The sequence below is a fragment of the Populus trichocarpa genome, chromosome 15 (assembly GCF_000002775.5).
Source record: "Populus trichocarpa isolate Nisqually-1 chromosome 15, P.trichocarpa_v4.1, whole genome shotgun sequence".
NCBI classification, from domain to species: domain Eukaryota; kingdom Viridiplantae; phylum Streptophyta; class Magnoliopsida; order Malpighiales; family Salicaceae; genus Populus; species Populus trichocarpa.
This window is the reverse complement of record NC_037299.2, coordinates 14,604,583-14,622,368: the sequence shown is the minus strand read 5'-3', so window position 1 is coordinate 14,622,368 and position 17,786 is coordinate 14,604,583. Positions and strand designations below refer to the sequence as shown.

Genomic DNA, 17,786 nt, shown 5'->3' with positions numbered 1-17,786 from the left:
AAAAAACTCAATCTAAAAAAAATAAAAATAAAATGACTTGAGCATACCTAGGTTAACCTGCGAAACCTATAACTCGGTTTATGAGATTGAGATAATCTCATTGAAAAAAAACTGAAAAAATCATAAAATTTAATTTTTAATAACTATAAAATTGAAAAAATATAATTTATGAATGGGCAAACTAATCCAATTTTTTATTAAAATAATATTATTTTAATTAAAATAATCTAATTCAATATAAAACTTGACCCTAATCTAGTTTGAGGAAGCATTAAATTAACTGGAAAGATCGAAGTAGATTTTATATTTATGGTCGTGATGGTAAACCAATATTATTTGTTTTATTTAAATAGAGTTTAGATTAAACATTTATATAGGATCGTTGGATAGGTTATTACTAGGGCGTTATTTTTATTAAAACAAAATTATTTTATTTTTAAAAATTAATTTAATATAAAACCTAATCCAACTCATAGAAAAATGGTCGCGATAGCGATCCAATATTATTATTATTATTATTTTCTCAAATTGAGTTTAGACGAATCATTTACACAGGATCATTGAAATGGGTTATTAAATATTAAATTGAAGGTGTCAAGTGTCAACCATCTCGAACCATTTTCCCACGAGATCAACTAAACCAATAACGCGTGCCAAGAGGGTCTAGCCCTTACGGGTCTAGTCTAGCCCTTACGGGTCTGCTTAAGACTGGCCCTCGAGAAGGGACCACCAAAAGCATTAACAACGTGTGGACCCACCCTTCTAGGTAAACGTCCCATTAGCACGTGAGAACACCAGTAGGCCCTTTTTTAATTGACCCACACAAATCAACACCACGTACCCCAAAAAACCAATGGGACCACCTTGCACGTGCAAAATCAAATCTCACGTGATCTTCTCCATTAATCAATCTGAATTCTAAGAGCTTGTTTGGCAAAGACAAGTCTTTTGTCTCTTTTTATTTTTTTTAAGCTTTATGGGGTATTTTTAATGTTTGATAAAATTTTAAAAGTCATTTATAAGCAAAAATCAAGGAGCTTTGATAAGGGAACTTAAATTTGATTGATTTTCATTTCAAACCAATTAAAAAGTTGATTAAATTTAATTTGATAAACTCAGTTAACCAGACTGAATTTAAATAATATAAATCTAATAAACTCTAAGAAATAAAAATTACATAGTTTTAATTTTTTTTTAAAATAACATCATTTCATTTAAAAAAACAAAACAATAATAATTTTAAGTTAACTTAGCAAAGCAATGACCTATATCTTGCACCAAATCAAACCTCAACCTAATCTAATATCTAATAGTAATGTTTTGAATATGATTACCCTACTATACTAATTTACTATTTATATAAATAATAAAGTTTATTTTTCTCCTTTTCTTTTCTACTTACCTTTTCTGCCATTTTATTTTTTTTAATCTCATCATTTTACTTTCTCAAATTTATGCTCATATTTTTTTTTAATAATTGTTTAATTTTTTAAATTTTTTTAAATTTTAGCCTTTTTCTCTTAATTTTGTTCCCAAACCTTTTGTACAGGTTGGTCGGACTGCTTTTGAACAGGCCAAATCAATTAAATCATGTCGAAACAACTCCCACGTAATTTTATTTTAACCTCGATCTAGGAAAAAATTTGGATTGAGAGGTTTTTTTCTTTTAATTTCATCATGAAACATGTTTTTAGACGACCTAGTTGACTAGGTAACATTAAAACAACTCCTACACGATCTGATTTTAAACTTGGACTAGATAAAAAGTTGGATCAAAATATTTTTTTTACCAATTTCATCCTCATATATTTTTTATTGGTCAATCAGATCATTTTTAAACCAGCCAAGTCAACTAAATTACGTCGAGTTAATTCACACACATTTTAATTTTAAATTCAGGTAATATAAGGAATCAAATCATAAAGTTGATCTCCTGAAATTAATTTAATAATAATATGAAGCATATCACAACAAAAATTTTGTATTCAAACTAGCAGCCTATCTATCAACACGGTTGGCCGCCCGTTTACCAATTATTTAAATTTTTTCAGCTTAAAATTATTTTTTGAAAATTTTGATGTGCTAATATAAAAATAAATTTAAAAAAATAAAAAAAATTATTTTAATATATTTCTATATAAAAAACATTTACATCCACAACTTACCAAACAAACCTTAGGCCAACCAAGGGTTCACGAAATCAAACTTTTCGAAAGAGAATCATAGAAAGGCACGAAGTAAAGACAAAAGGCCTTCAATATCCATAAAACCCAGAAAGATAACATAAACAAAACCGAAACAAATTTAAACCTGTTCTTGTTATTAAAAAAAAACCAGAAGGCACATGCTCCATAGCCCTAACACGCTATCACCACTACCATTAACATTGTGTTGAGCTGAACCTCCAAAAGCAACCAACCCCATCATCTATAAATTCAAGATTCTGAACATGGTGCCTGTTGATGATCATGGTTAACAGGATGACTCAAAAATTGAAGCTCCTTCTTATCATAAATCTCCAAAGAGAAATCCCTTAACATTTGTGCACCACCACCACCACCACCACCACCACCACCACCAGTACTTGATCCTGAGCTTGAAGAACTCATTGACCCAATAGTATTAGGAGGTGACCCACCTGACCCCAATGACTCACCACCAGCATCACCGAAACCAACACTAACATTACCGGCCAATTGGACCCCAGGCTGCATAGCAGAAACAAAGCTAGAAATAGGCCTAGCAGCCATATTAAAAAATGGAGTCGTACTAGTAGCAGGAAAAGCCCAAAATTGAGCCTGATTAGACCCACCAACACCGACACTACTCCCTTGTGGGAACATAAAGGTCCCCATTGGCCATAATGGCACCAACCCTTGTGGACTTGTAGAAGCAATAGGAGCCAAACCTGAAGAAACTGAATTTTGATGAGCTGCTTCAGTAAGATCAACAAAATCACTATTACAAGGTCTCTTACGTTTTTTCTTATGCACCAAACCATCGGCATCACTGTCTGCTGCTGCTGTAGCTGGTGATTCAGTTGGGATTTTTAATGTTCCATTGACAGAAACAGCAATAGCAGGTACTGTACCTGTACCTGTTGCTGCAATAATTGCTGGCTCTGCGTGTTCAAGCAACCATCTTATTGTTTCACCATCAGATTTGTGACCTAGCTCCCGAGTTAACTGAAAAATCCTGGCTGCACATGTTGCTGGCATCCGAACTCTCCGTCCTCGACCTTCTACCTTTGTGTGTCTGTCCTTTGTGTTTCTTTTCGGTGCCATTACTACTTCTTGTTGTCTTTGTACCTGATGTACAACAAGACAAGAATTTGAAGAACCGTTGTTGATTCTTCTAATGTTGTTGTCGTGTTCCTCAAGTTCTCGGCTTTCTTCTGGGTCTGTCAAGGCTTCTTCTTTGAGTTGGAGTGTAGTGGGATCAGGCTGGTTAGATACATTTGCAACGGTGATGCTATGTTCTTGGTCTATTTCTTCAATGGTGTGGTGGTGGTGATTCTGTGAGTCCATAGTCAAACAAGAAATTGAGAAAACCCAAAATAAAATAAAATTAAGCAACACCCAGAAAAGTTTGATGAAAACCCAGATAAAACCAGTTAATTTCAGAAAAACTCAAGAATTTCTTGAAACTCTGATTTTCAAAATTTTCAAAAAAAAGTTAAGGCATGTGGAGGGTTTTTGAAAATTTTCAGTGTCTCCTACATAATATACTGTGTGGAAGATTAGAAGACACAGAGAGAAAGCAACAGGGCCTTTCTTTGTTTGTTGAGTGGAAAGAAGAGAAAAAAATGGATAAAGAAACAGAGAGGAATTAGAAACCCTAGCCCCACTTATCTTTGTTTGAAGGAGGGACCCTCAAAATCAGTATTTATTTGAGGACGAAGAAGAATCAACGGCTGGGAAGATTTGGGGTGGGGTAGATTCATTGTTTAAATTTTACTAATTTAATATACCCTCAAAAATCTATATTCAATAGCCTTTCTAATTAAATTAATGAAATTAAAAGGATTTAAAACCTATTGAAAAAACATTGCAGCTCCGTATTTATTTTTTTTTTTTTCCCTATCCTTCTCTAATATTATAATTTTACCCTCTTAGTCCTTGATATTTTAATTTCAATTTTAATTTTTAATTTTATATTTTTTACAAATTATTTATTTATTTTTAATTTTATCAATCAATCTCAATTTATTAAATATTATATTTTTTTAATTTGATGCTCATTATTTAAAATTTTTTTTCCACATCTTTCTACAAGAGTTTTATTGGTTTTTAATTTTATCATTCAATTTAAATTAATAGTATTATATTTTTTAATTTGATCTTATTATTTTGATTTTTATTTTTTTTGAATCTTTTGTAAAAGTTATTATTATTTTTAATTTTACCCTTCAATCAAAATATTATTTTAATTTTTGTGTTAATTTTTATCCTTATTTTTTTGAAATGTTTTTGCTCATTTACTAAATTGATTTTTCTTTTCAATTTCACTTATTAATCAAATATAAAATTTAATTTATTTTTTAATTTTGATCATCATTCTTTTAATTATTATTTTTTAAATTCTTTTATATAATTGAAATTTTCTTTTCTATTTAATTTTTCAATATTTGATTGATTGGAGATGGAACTTTATGGTTTTTCTAAATTAGGTGCTTTGAATCTAATGATCCGGATCACGGATTTGAAAAGTTAACATGTGTTTTCTTAAAGGCTTTATAACTTTCATTATTTTTTTTTATTGAGTAATTGCAATCTTATGATTTAGATTGTAGATTTAATAAGATATTCTATGTTAGCTCGGTTTTAATTATCGTTTATAAGCTTATCATACTAACTCAAGTGAATTATAATTAGTTTTTTTATGTTATTTTTTATTTTATTTCAGTAATTAAACATTATTTTTATAAAAAAAAATAGTTCAGTCCTGTAATAAAATGCGAGTAGCAAGGCTAGTCTTTTCATAAAAATTTTAAAATTCTCTCTTAGAAAAGAAAAGAAATGTTTTGAAATTTGAAGCTGAATTTTCTATGATACTGGATATTGATTTTTTAAACCAAACAAAATGAATTTTTTTTTTCTTATAAACAAATAAAGTCAGAAGGATCGTGACCATTGATTCAAGGGTTCTTGCATCTAAAAATACAGTTCCATCAACTCCATCTAATAAAAAGAAATAGAGAAAGTAAATGGAGGAGGAGATGGAGATATCGTCATCGACGCAGGCAACTGAGAGCTCTTCCTCTGATATTGTATCTCGAGCTAGGAAATTGCTGTTTCGACGGATGCTAGTTGGAATCAAGGATGGACGGTTTTTCTTAGGAAGCTTTCATTGCATAGACAAACAAGGCAACATCATCCTCCAAGATGCAGTTGAATACCGTAACACCCATCGATCCTCTCCTTCTCCAATGGAACAACGCTGTCTTGGTCTCATTCTTATACCTTCCTCTTGTCGAACTTCTTGTCATGTCGATTGCTCTATTGAAGAACAGCTCTCCCTTTTGAAGTTTCAATAAATCTTTCTACTTTCTTGTTATCTTAACAATGCAAAAGTGCAGCTTGTGAATTTTAATTTTACTGGGTTATTTCTCTCTTTATTTGTGATCGTTATTGATTGATTTATGTGGGTTCTTTTGTGATTGTTCTTGATATTTATGTTTGTGATTGTTTTATGTGGGTTCTTATCATTATTAGAAACTACTACTGTATACTGTATTTATGATGATCAAAATAGATTGAATTTGGTGGCCGAGGCCTTGAGAGCAGGAAATTAAACACGAATCAAAAGCCCAGGAAGGTTATGAACCCAGCATGTGCTGGAAGCAATTCTTGTCCATCATAGAAGAGGAGGAGGAGGAGGAGGAGGAGGAGGAGCAATATGGACAAGGGGAAGAGTGGATTAGATTCTTGGAACCGAATGGCCCTTCCATTTGGTGAAGGGATTTCTCTAACCAAGCCGCCGCTGACCACCTGCATCATTCAAATTGGCTATCATATCATCATGCTTTTGATTATTTATTTGGTTAATTTCCAGCTTGATATTTGTTCCAAATGACGTGCTAGATTCAGTAATCTAAATCATGATTCCAGGAAAAGGCATCGTGAACAACCATTGCTCTTCTTGAATGTTAATGAAGGAGTTACCATGTTATTAAAGTGTTTTCATATCCGTAAGTTTTGCTAATTCATAAGAACACGCGCATCTTAGGGCCTTGACCTTTAAGACGCCGTAGTCGGCTTCTATCTGTTGCCAATTTAGCTACAACATGGTAATTTGATACCTGTAACAGGTGGGGGCAGCGTTTTTCAGGCATATCGTGGTTAATACCTGTGATCTAAAAGAGAGAACTTCATCGAGCCAAGAAGATTGTTCAAAGGCTTGAATCCAAGAAGATTGTTCAAAGGCTTGAATAGAAGTGTGATTTTCAGCACAATCCAAGCATGCGTAAGTTTATACATTTCAGAGGATGAAAGATGATGGATAGACACTGTAAAACATACTGATAATTAAGTTTATAATTTTGCATTGATCAGCAAAGCAGTTTCATTTTTAATCATTTCTTTTACATGCTGAGATCATCACATGTAATAGCCAGACACAAGACACAAGTTTGAAGAGAGGTCTAGTGTGGTTAGTGGTACAATCATGCTTTTTGAATTTTTTTTATTATTTTAATTGGTTAATGTTAAAAATATTTTTTAAAAAATTTTTTATATTTTTATATTTTTAAACAGACTTGAAGATAAAGAAACCTAGAAGAGGTGAGTAACTCTATCTTCTTCCTGTTCAAATTTATGTGTGTTTAGTAGTACAGTAAAAATTATTTTTTAATTTTGTATTAAAATAATATTTTTAATTTTAATTTTAATTTTTACATTAACATATCAAAATCACTAAAAAAACACACAAATTATTTATTCAAGTAAACAATAGTTTGAAAAAAACTTTAAAAAATATATTGAACCATAAAAACAAAATCCTTTTAAGTAATTATTTTATTCAACTTCTCATATCACTATTTTTTTTCTACACTATGAATACCAATCATTCCATAAATGCTTTTTACTTGATTTTCATATTTAACTTATATACTAATAATTAAATAATAGATTTTTTATTTATCTGAAAATTAATTGAATAATACAATTGTCCTAACATGATTATACAGAGTACAGACACTTGTAATAAATGTCATCCTATGTAAATGTTTCATGCAGCGCGATTCAGCATAGTAAGACTTGGTTCAAGTTCGGGTCATAAGTAAGGTGGGTCATAAGGAAATTTGGTAAACTCAAAATAATTTAGATTAATATATAATAATATTATTAAAAAAATATTATTTTAATTTTTTAAAATTTAATTGAATCTCACTTAGATTTTGATTCAAGTGGGCCGAATCAATCAAGTTTTGATTAGATTAATTATCATTTAGTTTAATATAAATTTGATCTAATTTAGATTTTAAATCAACAAGTCACTAATTAAGCCAAGTGAATAATCATCTTTTTTTTTTTTAATGAATGAAAATTTAACTACAGTTTATTTCTAATATTTCACAATTCAAGCTTTTTTCCTGTGAGAAAGACAATTTGAATTCAATTGTTTTTTAACAAATAAAAAAGATATTACTAGACTATAAAATTCATCAACTACCTCAAATAAATTTGTCAACAAAATTAATTACTAGCAAATTGAGTTTCTGTTAAAAATTTTGCATTGAGCGCAACTTCTTTTTAATGAAAAACTATGTTCACCGAAAAAAATTGTTAAGAAAATTATTTTCTCGATTTTCAATAAGTTTAATATAATTTCACTAAAATCTGTGATGATTTGAGATGGAAAGATATAACTGAGAATCTTTACCTTTTTAGGTTCAATTAAGAGAAACATACTTTATGAACTAAAGTGAAACTTACTATGTAATTGGAGGACTACTTTGAGATTTGTCAAAAAATTGTCCTTCAATGTTACAAGACAAGACATTAGTCACTGCATTGATAATGTCAAACATGTCAACTCCAGTTTCAGTGTCCTTAGCACATGTTCCCTGCAATATTTTTTGACTTGCTAAAATCAATGGCTTATAAAACGGCAGCTGAGTATACTGTTTCTTTCATTCTTTGTGCTTCACGTAGAAGAATGTAGTTATCAAGAAGTAATAATATGAGCAAGATTAAGCATTCTCTGAAATGGGTTCTTTTAGACAGCATTCAAAGATGCAAAAAGTTGAAAATTTTCAAGAAAATCCATGCACAGTTGATAACATCAGGGGTTGTCTCTAATGACTTGGTTGTCAACAGGGCTGCTGAGTTTTTTGCAAAAGGTCCAAACTTTGCAGATTATGCATGCGATTTTTTGAGTCAAAGTGATTGGAATCCTTTCCTTTTAATTCATTGGTTTCTGGTTATGCTCTTTGTGATAGGCCCAAGACTGCATTTTTGGTTTATTGAAGGATAGTGGAAGATGGATTTTTGCCTTATATGTTTACTTTTCCTGCTGTTTTGAAATCATGTGCTAAGTTTATGGCGGTGGATGAGGGTAGGCAGGTTCATGGGGTGATTGCTAAGATGGATTTTGTATGTGATATATATGTTGAAAATTCTCTTGTTCATTTTTATAGCGTTTGTGGGAGTTTGGATGATGCTAGCAGGGTGTTTGATGAGATGCTTGTGAGAGATGCGGTATCTTGGACTGGTGTTATATATCCGGGAATGTAAGTGCAGGCTTGTTTGACGAGGCGCTGTAGGTTTGTTTTCGAGGATGGATGCTGAGCCAAATGCTGCAACTTTTGTTAGTTGCTTGTGGGAGAAAGGGGTATTTGATTTTAGGGAAGGGGATTCATGGCTTGATCATTGAGCGTGGGTTTGGGTTAGGTTTGGAGGTTAGCAATGCTCTCATGGATATGTATGTGAAGTGTGAGTCTTTGCCTGAAGAGAAACAAGTGTTTGATGAGCTTCCTGAGAAAGATATTGTTTCTTGGACCAGCATTATTTGTGGAATGGTGCAATGTAAATTTCCCAAGGAGGTTTTGGAATTGTTTTGTGATGTGCAAAGCTCTGGTATTGAGCCTGATGGGATTATACTTACCAGTGTGCTTTCAGCCCGTGCCAGTCCTGGAGCTCTTGATTATGGCAGATTGGTTCGTGAGTACATCGACCATAAGGCCATCAAATGGGATATTCAAATTGGAACTGCTGTGGTTGACATGTACGCAAAGTGTGGCTGTATAGAGATGGCAATGCAGATCTTCAATGTAATGCCTCATAAGAATGTTTTGACATGGAATGCAATGCTAAATGGCTTGGCTATGCATGGTCATGGCCAGAAGGCACTTCAACTTTTCGAAGAGATGGTTAGGGAGGGCATGAGGCCAAATGAGGTGACATTTCTTGTCACTTTGACAGCCTGCTGCCACTGTGGCTTTGTTGGTGAAGGGCGTCGGTACTTTCATTGGATGAAAAGTCAGCAATATAATCTTCCTCCGAGGTTAGAACACTACGGATGCATGGTGGACTTACTTTGTAGGGCTGGACTCTTGGATGAGGCATTAGAATTGACAAAGGCTATGCCCATGCTACCTGATGTTCGGATAATGGGAGCTCTTCTTAGTACGTGCAAGGCAAATGGAAATGTGGAACTCCCCCGAGAAATATTAGACCGCCTTGTGGAGTTTGACTCTCGTGATAGTGGGGTTTATGTGCTCCTGTCTAATATACTTGCTATCAATCAAAGATGGGCTGATGTAACAAGAATAAGAAGATTGATGAAGATGGGTATTGAAAAAACCCCTGGGTCAAGTGTTATAGAGGTGGATGGTAAAGCTCATGAAATTATTGTTGGAGATCTAAGGTATCCTCAAGACAAGCACATTCGTTTATTTTTAAAATCCCTGTCAGATACTCAGATCAAATCTTTCTTAAAGAGCATCTTGAACGGCCATTCTTGACATGATCACACTTTTGTGGTAAGTGCTGTTTTCATGTTTTTGTTTCAAATTCTCACAACTGATGCATTTAATTCATGTTTTCTTAATAACAAACTGCTTAACTTGTATTAAGGGACACTGGGACTGTGATCATGGCCTATATTTCTTGTATGTAATTGTATATTGGAAGAGCAAGGTGCTTTCCTAAATATCTAACAGAACAAATGTTGTGGTACTCTTTAATTTTAGGAAGATAATCCCTCCAAGAAAGGGAAAAAGAAAAGGGCTGAGCTTAATAACTATTGATTTGAAGGCTATGTGGATGATAAATATGTCACAATAGAATTGTGGATTTGAAGGCTATGTAGATGATAAATATGTCAAATTACGGATACGGATCATCGAAATTCTGTTCACGGTACAAGGCCAAGCATTTTTTCACCCACTCGTGTTATATGTGGTCAGCCTCCTAGTGTTTATGGTAAAGGAGATGTAATCGCCATGATGAATGATCTTACAAGTTAAAATCATATTGTTACTCTTTCACTCGGTATTGGAATCTATAAAAATGGTGCAATTACTAAAGTGGCTTTAATAAAAGAAGTCTGAAGTATTATATTCTTAGCATGTTGCCATGATCTTTAGCAACGCAGTATTGGACACCAGGCTCCTTGCATGGTTTCAAGTTAGTTTAAATATTTGCTAATTAAGCTTGCAAAAGATTACTTTATGAGGCTCGTATGTAACTGTTATCGATGAAGTTTTCCAGTTTGATTCCTGGGTTTGATATAAGCATTATTGTTGAACTTGCAACCCATGTTTATCCCTCACTTTTTGGATGTTTGATCGAGTGATTAAACTTTCATTCTCCCATTTTAATAACAATGTCCACAGCAGGTTAGAACAAAATGATTGATATTCAAACCATTTATGTGAATACCCCATTTCTTTTCTTTGTGTTTTGTTGAGAGACTTGGGAGTCCTTAGGTGCTCCTTCTTTTGCCCATGTCTTTCTTACACATTTATCAAATTAAAGATGGAGAAAGCCAAATAAAATTCAGGATCAGCATGAACCATGGCCAAGTCCCTGTCACATGGAAAGTGATGAGCAATTCCAGTTAATTCCTTGCAGATGTGTTTTTCCTATTCTTTATTAATTGGACAATTAATTTTGTTGTTGTTGTTGTTGTTATTTCCTGTGCAGGAGACTTCGCATTTCTATCTTTTCTAATGATTGCACAAGGTATAAAGTGGCCAACTTGCTAGAGTGATGCTGAACTAGAAGGAATGATGTGGTATTTAGGAGATATGATCTGAGCGAATGGCAGTGGATGGTAATACATTTTCTCTAACTCATCAATTACAATCTGTCACCTTGTTTTCAGTTCTGAAATTTTCAAAGTTCACCGAATTATAATCCAACAATAAGATTGGCTACTTCTATAGTTGTTTCTTGCTGATATGAGAGCTTTGAAAACGAAATCCTTGCAGGATGGAGATATTTAAAAAAATTGAAAGAGCTTGCTTTGGTCCTTATCTAGCAAACTATCCATAAATTGGTCGTCAGCATCAATGTTTAATTTTTCAACACATGCACGATGAATTGAGGCTCTTTTCTGGAAAATTGGAGCTGGATTAGTGGTTTGTAGGTCTCTTTCATTTACCCAAAAAAAGAGCATCATCTTTTCTCTTATAGTAAATACCATTCGTTTTTTTGTTGGATAACCTAGTGGGAACTCTTCATAAGATGTGAACCTCTGATACAAGTTATGCAAACCATTGAAACGAGTTAACAATGTCATCAGGTTTGTGTGTACTTGGCATTAACCTACTAGATTACCATTTTTAAGTCATTATATGGTTGTTCTTCTGCTAAAATATTTGCAGTGTATGCTGTACAATGTCTAAAATGTTATGGAGAAGATCATGAGCTGACCGGAAAGTTCTGAAATTATTAACTGAAAGAATAACTTGGCTTACCTCTCTTTTCTTTTGGTAATTCCCTTCATATACATGTACAATTTACTTGACTGCACAGCGCATAGCTTAATATGGCGAATTCCATAATCAGAGACAGCAAAATGGTGTGTTAAACTTCAACAGTTTTCTGGTTTAGAGCTGTATATCTCCACTTTGCCTTCTCCACAAAGTCAGCATCCAGGAATTGAGCAATGAAAGCCCAAAACCTGTAAGTGTCCTCAAAATTGGCCAGGACTCCAAGTGCAACTGTAACAACTGTTATTCCAAAATCAGCTTTCTCTTTTCTTTTGTTTGTTACAGTTCCCTTTGCTCCATTCACCCTCTTCTCTAGAACAGTTGCCTTTTCCTCTTCGTACTCGTCTGAGAATGAGATATGATGTAAGAATCCGTAGCTAAGAGATATATTGCTTCGATCAGCTAGTTTTTGTACAAGAGGAGCCTCAACCTTTTCTCCTTTCCAGTCAAACAGATTGAAGGCTAATGCAGGTCCTCTATCAAACTTTACCCTTGGACCATATATTCTAACAAGGGGAATTTCCCCCGTGTTTGGATGCTTGAGTTTCAACAAAGCATTCACCATCCAATTTATAAGGCACCTTGCTCTGTTACTTATCCGTGTCAGTCCCAATGAATCAACCTGATCCAACCCCCTGCATTCAATTTCCAAGATCCCATTTTCTTGTCGCATTACTTCAGCAGACTTCCCTGATTCCACAATATCTGAAGTTTTTGATACTTTCTGTTTTGCAGTTGTTCCTGTAGTTTGAGACTCAGAGGTTTCTCCTTGTTCTACTCTTCCAGAATGCATTGTCTGGCTGGATATAGGCCCTGAGAAAGAGTTAGATGAGTCTAATTCATCTTCTTGTAATCCCAACTTGGATAGATGTTCAAAGTCTGAATCAGTACCAGAAAATTCATCCACTAACCGAAACATCTTATTTGCTGGGACAAGACTTACCATTCCAGCGCTCACGGAATCTTCTAGGAGGGGAACAGTAGATTTCTTGACGAAGAGACACCCAAATCCAGACGGATTTTCCCCAAAAATCTTGTAGAAGGAACAAATGAGGAAGTCTGGGCGAATGAGAGAGAGGCCGAAGCTGTCCATGTCTTTTGGTCCCAATGCGCAAGCATCAATCAAGATGTGCCAGCCATTCTCCTTTGCTATGTTCATCCATAAATATGGATATCTGGCTCCAGTCATTCTAGAATGAAGTGGGAAGACAAATAGTCCTCTCTTCGTCTTCTTCCTTTTGCTTTTCATTTCAACCATTTTCCTCAATTTTGCTGATTGAATCCTTAACCTAGGCCACGAGAACTCTGCTGACATGACCTGGGCTCCTTTCTTATCAGAGCTATTAATCATTGCTTCCACTGCCTCACTCTCATAGTCGTACACAGTCAGAAGCTTCCGGCTAGTCTTGAACGGGTAAGACTCTGCTAGAAGTTTGAAAGCTGATGTTCTGTTTGCGGTGAAAACCATAGAGTAATCATTTTCAGATATATTAAGAAAACTCATGATTCTTTTCTTCATTGCAGATTCTAAAGCTGATTCTTGGCCACCATGAAGTAGCTGTGTCTTTAAATTCCCTGTCTTGTAGGACACACTGAAGAAGGGAATATGCATGTTTTGAGGAGGAGAAGAAGCGGAAGGGAGAATTTGTTTTTCCGAGTCAAGTTTTTGCAGCTGGGCATAGGAGAACAGGCCTATGCCGATATAATCAAGGCAGGTGTGGTTGGAGAGTGCAAGATGATTGTATTCTTGGGCTCTTGTTTGATCAACTTGATATGTATCTGAGTACTGTGGATACACCTCGATGAATCCATTGAATGATTCTTGCAAAGAAGGGAGAGACTCGGGATTTGTGAAATGAGTGTTTGGGAAGATAGAGGAAGTCGTCGTCTTAGCAAAGTTCTGGCGACACGTTGCTGATGTGCTTCTAGGCTTGCTGATTTTGTTAAGAGGCTCAGAAAAGCCAAGGATGGGGCTTGGACAGCAGCCACTAAGGCATGCTTGAGAGACTTCTTTTAAGCAACGAGGCTGCATCTTCTCTCTGCTATATCCTCTCAACGCTATCGGTATTTTCTCATTGTTTCTAGCTCCCTCTCCACTCTCTTGTTGTTTGTGAGTTTCTCTGTAATCAGCTTTGTAAGGTTAGTTTATAAGAAGATTTTTTTATTTGCTTACAGTACCTTGGGTGTTTTAACTTTACTGACAGGGACACGATGCCTCCTTTAGCATCACACGTATGAAAACTTTGAACAAGTCAGATCTTGAAGTTGTCCATGTGTCTCTCACATTTTTTTACACAGTTGACCATGTTTTAGCTTTCATACGCCAACGCCATATTTATTACTAGCTAGCTTGATGCATGCTTCATACCATCACCTCGTACATTATCATTGGAAAATCAATCAGAACCACACAGCTAGCTATTAGATCCTCGATCATTATCTAAAATCATCCAGGTATGCCTCCCTTGTCCACCGGAAATCACTGTATACAATCATACACGCAAGACTAATTTCTGACTAGGCATGACACAGCCATAAATTGCTTCTATCGACTTTCTGAGTAGAACACCACCATGTGGGCATTCAACTCGAACAATGATGCCATTTAATATTGCCAACGCCATATTTCTGTGTTTAAAAATTTTACCAGCTATCACCCAACAGGGAAGTTGTGATAAGGTATTTCCTTGATTGTCTTAACCTATATTTTTTGTTCCGGTACAAATTGTCTTCACCTCCTTGAAAGGAGGAAATGTGCACTAGAAAGCAACAGGCATAAGTGGAAGACAAAACTGCTTTTTTATTGGTTTGCATCAATCATAGCTGAAAAAAAAGCTTCTTTAGCGTGCTTGTCAAGTGAGTTGCTTCGTGTTTAAGGCTTAGATTTGTAGAAAGTGCTGTCCCCATTGGGCCAGGCCATTTCTTCTTCAGCTAGCGCATGGTGAGCTGTGTCCATTATATGTGTGCCAATTGTCCTTGCCAATGATTGCCATCCATGGTTGCTTTAGCTGTTCCAAGTTTTTTCTTCTTCTTTTGGGGTCCTCCTCCTCCTCCTCCTCCTCCTCCTCCTCCTCCTTCAGGTAGTGAAGACTAGAAGTTCCCTTTTTATGATAAAAGAAAGTGAGGATGGCATTATTGGTCCTTGGAAACATAAGAAAAAAGCAGTCAAAAAGCTCAGCGTGAGACTTTTTTCCAAGAAGTTACATAATCATGATTACTCCCATCTTCACATTTGAATGTTGATTTGAGGACTGAGAATCAATGCCCTAATTGAATTGGATTTCAAACTTCATTCCACCTGGGCAGTTTTTATAAAGCATCTACCTGTCACAAGTTCTCGAAGAAGACGAATTAACTGAATAAAAAACATAAATTGCCTATGCAATTTCACCTGAAGGATCTATGAGCTTTACCCATTTTTAAGTTATTATTAAATATATTGCTTCCATCTACCCAAAAACAAGGGCGAAGCTATAGATGCACTTGGCCTTACATGACCAAGCTGCGCTGTCTCCAACAACCTCCTATTTACCTGGTCCATGTTGGGTTTTTCGGATTGCTGGCTTAAAAATTTCCAGTTCGATTTGGTCTAACCAACCCGAATCAAAACCAAAATTGGTTAGGTAAAAACCAAACTAATTCAGTTTTATGTTAAAATAAAAAATAAATAAAATAAAAGGCTCAATTTTTAGTTCTAACTGGATTAAAAATCTTAAAAACCAATCCAAAACCCAGTTTGAGTAAAGATGAACCGAAATTAAAAAAAAAAAACAACCCAAATCCAAATTAGAATTTGGTGGGTTTTGCCGACGAGAAGAGTCAGCTGTTCCTTTCTTGTTAACTGGCAGCTATGAGACAATTACAATGGCGATGGAAGGCAACTAGTTTTTTCAAATTATAAATATATATATAAAATTAATTATGTCATTTTATATGAAAATGACACATAAAAGTTATAATTATACAAGAGATGGATTGATCATGTTTATGGCCAACGACCCATTCTAAGAATAATTATAGCTTTCTGCACGGGTCTAGCTGCTGTGATCAATCGTGTGACTTGTTCCGCCCTCGTCCCGGGTTCGACATTCTATGTGCACGCCTGTCACCCCCGCGGTGCCTTACCTGCTCCTGGGCTTTCAGGATGTCCAGTGGGCCGTGGGGAATAGTCGTGGTGCACGTAAACTGGCCCGGACACCCCACGTAAATAAAAAAAAATAATAATAATAATTATGGCTTTCTTGAGATTGATTCAAATAGTATTCTAACAAGTTTTACACGCTTAAGCTGTAATATATCAATCCATGCTTTCAATTTTTGTACGTCATACATAACAAATGGCAGACTACAATTATTTCTTAAATTAATTCCATGGCGGCTATCGATTCTCATTTCGAGACTATTTGGCTGTGTGTTTCAACCTGTGTTTTGCTAAATTTTGAAATTTGTTTTTTGCTAAAATTGAGTGTGGTTTGTACTTTTTGGATCGTTTTGATGTGCTGATGTTAAAAATAATTTTTTAAAAATAAAAAAACATTATTGGCATGTATTTCGGCACGAAAAGCTATTTGAAAAACAATCACTATCACACTGCCAAACACACTTTTTATATAGCAAGCAGTCTTTTATTCATCATGTGGATATCAACTTTTTTTTTTATTATTATTATCTATATAACTGCTGTTATGATGCGAGTTGTAAATTTTTTTAAAAAATTATTAGAAATATATATATTATTTTGATATATTTTTTTTATTTTTTCTATTCAAGAATTTTTTTTTTTTATTATAGAGCAATTAATAGTAATTTATGTCTATTGCTACAACAAAACACCAACATCTTATAGCTTTGTAAATTTGCTTGATTGTTGCTCGAGAAAATGGAACAAACCATTGAAGTATCGGCATATGCTCAAGGGTTAGAGGGATATCCCCGAAAGGTTTTTTTTTTTTGGGGGTGGGGGGGGGGGGGGGGGGGGGGGGGCTAGAAATTTCTATCTTCTACAGGACCAAATCTTGAAAACGATCGCCCAATAGTATGTGATTCTTCTTCAATATATGCATCTATCTTGAATTGTCCATGCTTTTTTTCCCCCCGGAGGGTTGGTGAGGGTTTTTTTTTTTTTTATGCCGTGGGTTAATTTTTTTAAAATGATTTTTGAAGAAATAAGTAATAAAATAACGCTAATTGCTCTCCAACTACAATGAAACTTTTCGGTTGGCGAGGGGGCAAAGAGCAGCTGGGGAGCTGACGGCTGACGGCTGATGCTCCTCCACTTTAGAATACTGAAAGGCAGTTGAGCCGCCTTGGCATGTAGCAGCATAACTTTATATACAGATGGTTTCCTTCTGCTCTTATATATATGTATATATGCTGGAAGAGCCCCATCATATCACTGTTTCAAGTGTGAATTTCTCCTTATGATCATCATTGATTCAAGTGTAAAACAAAATGAGACCAATAATTAAGTTTGTGCTTCATTGATGGTGATTCTTGATAGATACTACTGAGATTTCTTGTAGATTTGAATTCGAGATTTCTTAAAAGATTCATAGGATTGCCTTGCTTTCTGGGATCAAAATTTCATTAATCAACATAAAAATAAAGAGAGAATAAATTATAAGCCATGAAGGAGTAAATCAGCAAATCATCGACTAAATTAAAACTAGTGCCTTCAAACACTTGAACATGCTAAAATAATACACATTTTAATTATATGCGGTAAAAAATTTAAAATAATATTGTTTTTACAAAAAAAAGAGATTTTTCTTATGAATATGTATTTATTTTGGTGTTTCATTTTTCATAAATATAAATTCATTTTAATCCCTATCTCGAATGAAAT

At 34.4% G+C, this 17,786-nt stretch overlaps 3 protein-coding genes and 1 pseudogene across 3 annotated transcripts; 2 read left to right on the top strand and 2 right to left on the bottom strand.

The window, feature by feature from the left end:
- Window positions 1–2,161: 2,161 nt before the first annotated feature.
- LOC7474020 (transcription factor TCP19) lies at window positions 2,162–3,861 on the bottom strand. The gene is made up of 2 exons (XM_024586283.2): window positions 2,978–3,861; window positions 2,162–2,908 (listed from the first exon to the last, which is right to left on the bottom strand). The coding sequence occupies exons 1-2, from the start codon at window positions 3,525–3,527 to the stop codon at window positions 2,436–2,438; spliced, it is 1,023 nt and encodes a 340-aa protein (XP_024442051.2). The 5' UTR covers window positions 3,528–3,861; the 3' UTR covers window positions 2,162–2,435.
- Window positions 3,862–5,135: 1,274 nt separating this feature from the next.
- Window positions 5,136–5,617, top strand: LOC7474019 (uncharacterized). Its single transcript, XM_002322410.4, has one exon. The coding sequence runs from the start codon at window positions 5,207–5,209 to the stop codon at window positions 5,534–5,536; it is 330 nt and encodes a 109-aa protein (XP_002322446.1). The 5' UTR covers window positions 5,136–5,206; the 3' UTR covers window positions 5,537–5,617.
- A 1,680-nt stretch (window positions 5,618–7,297) lies between these two features.
- Window positions 7,298–14,205, top strand: LOC7454477 (pentatricopeptide repeat-containing protein At4g38010-like; annotated as a pseudogene).
- On the bottom strand, window positions 11,879–13,973 carry LOC7474018 (uncharacterized). Its single transcript, XM_002321848.4, has one exon. It carries the CDS (start codon window positions 13,971–13,973, stop codon window positions 12,036–12,038), a length of 1,938 nt encoding a protein of 645 aa, XP_002321884.1. The 3' UTR covers window positions 11,879–12,035.
- Window positions 14,206–17,786: the final 3,581 nt, after the last annotated feature.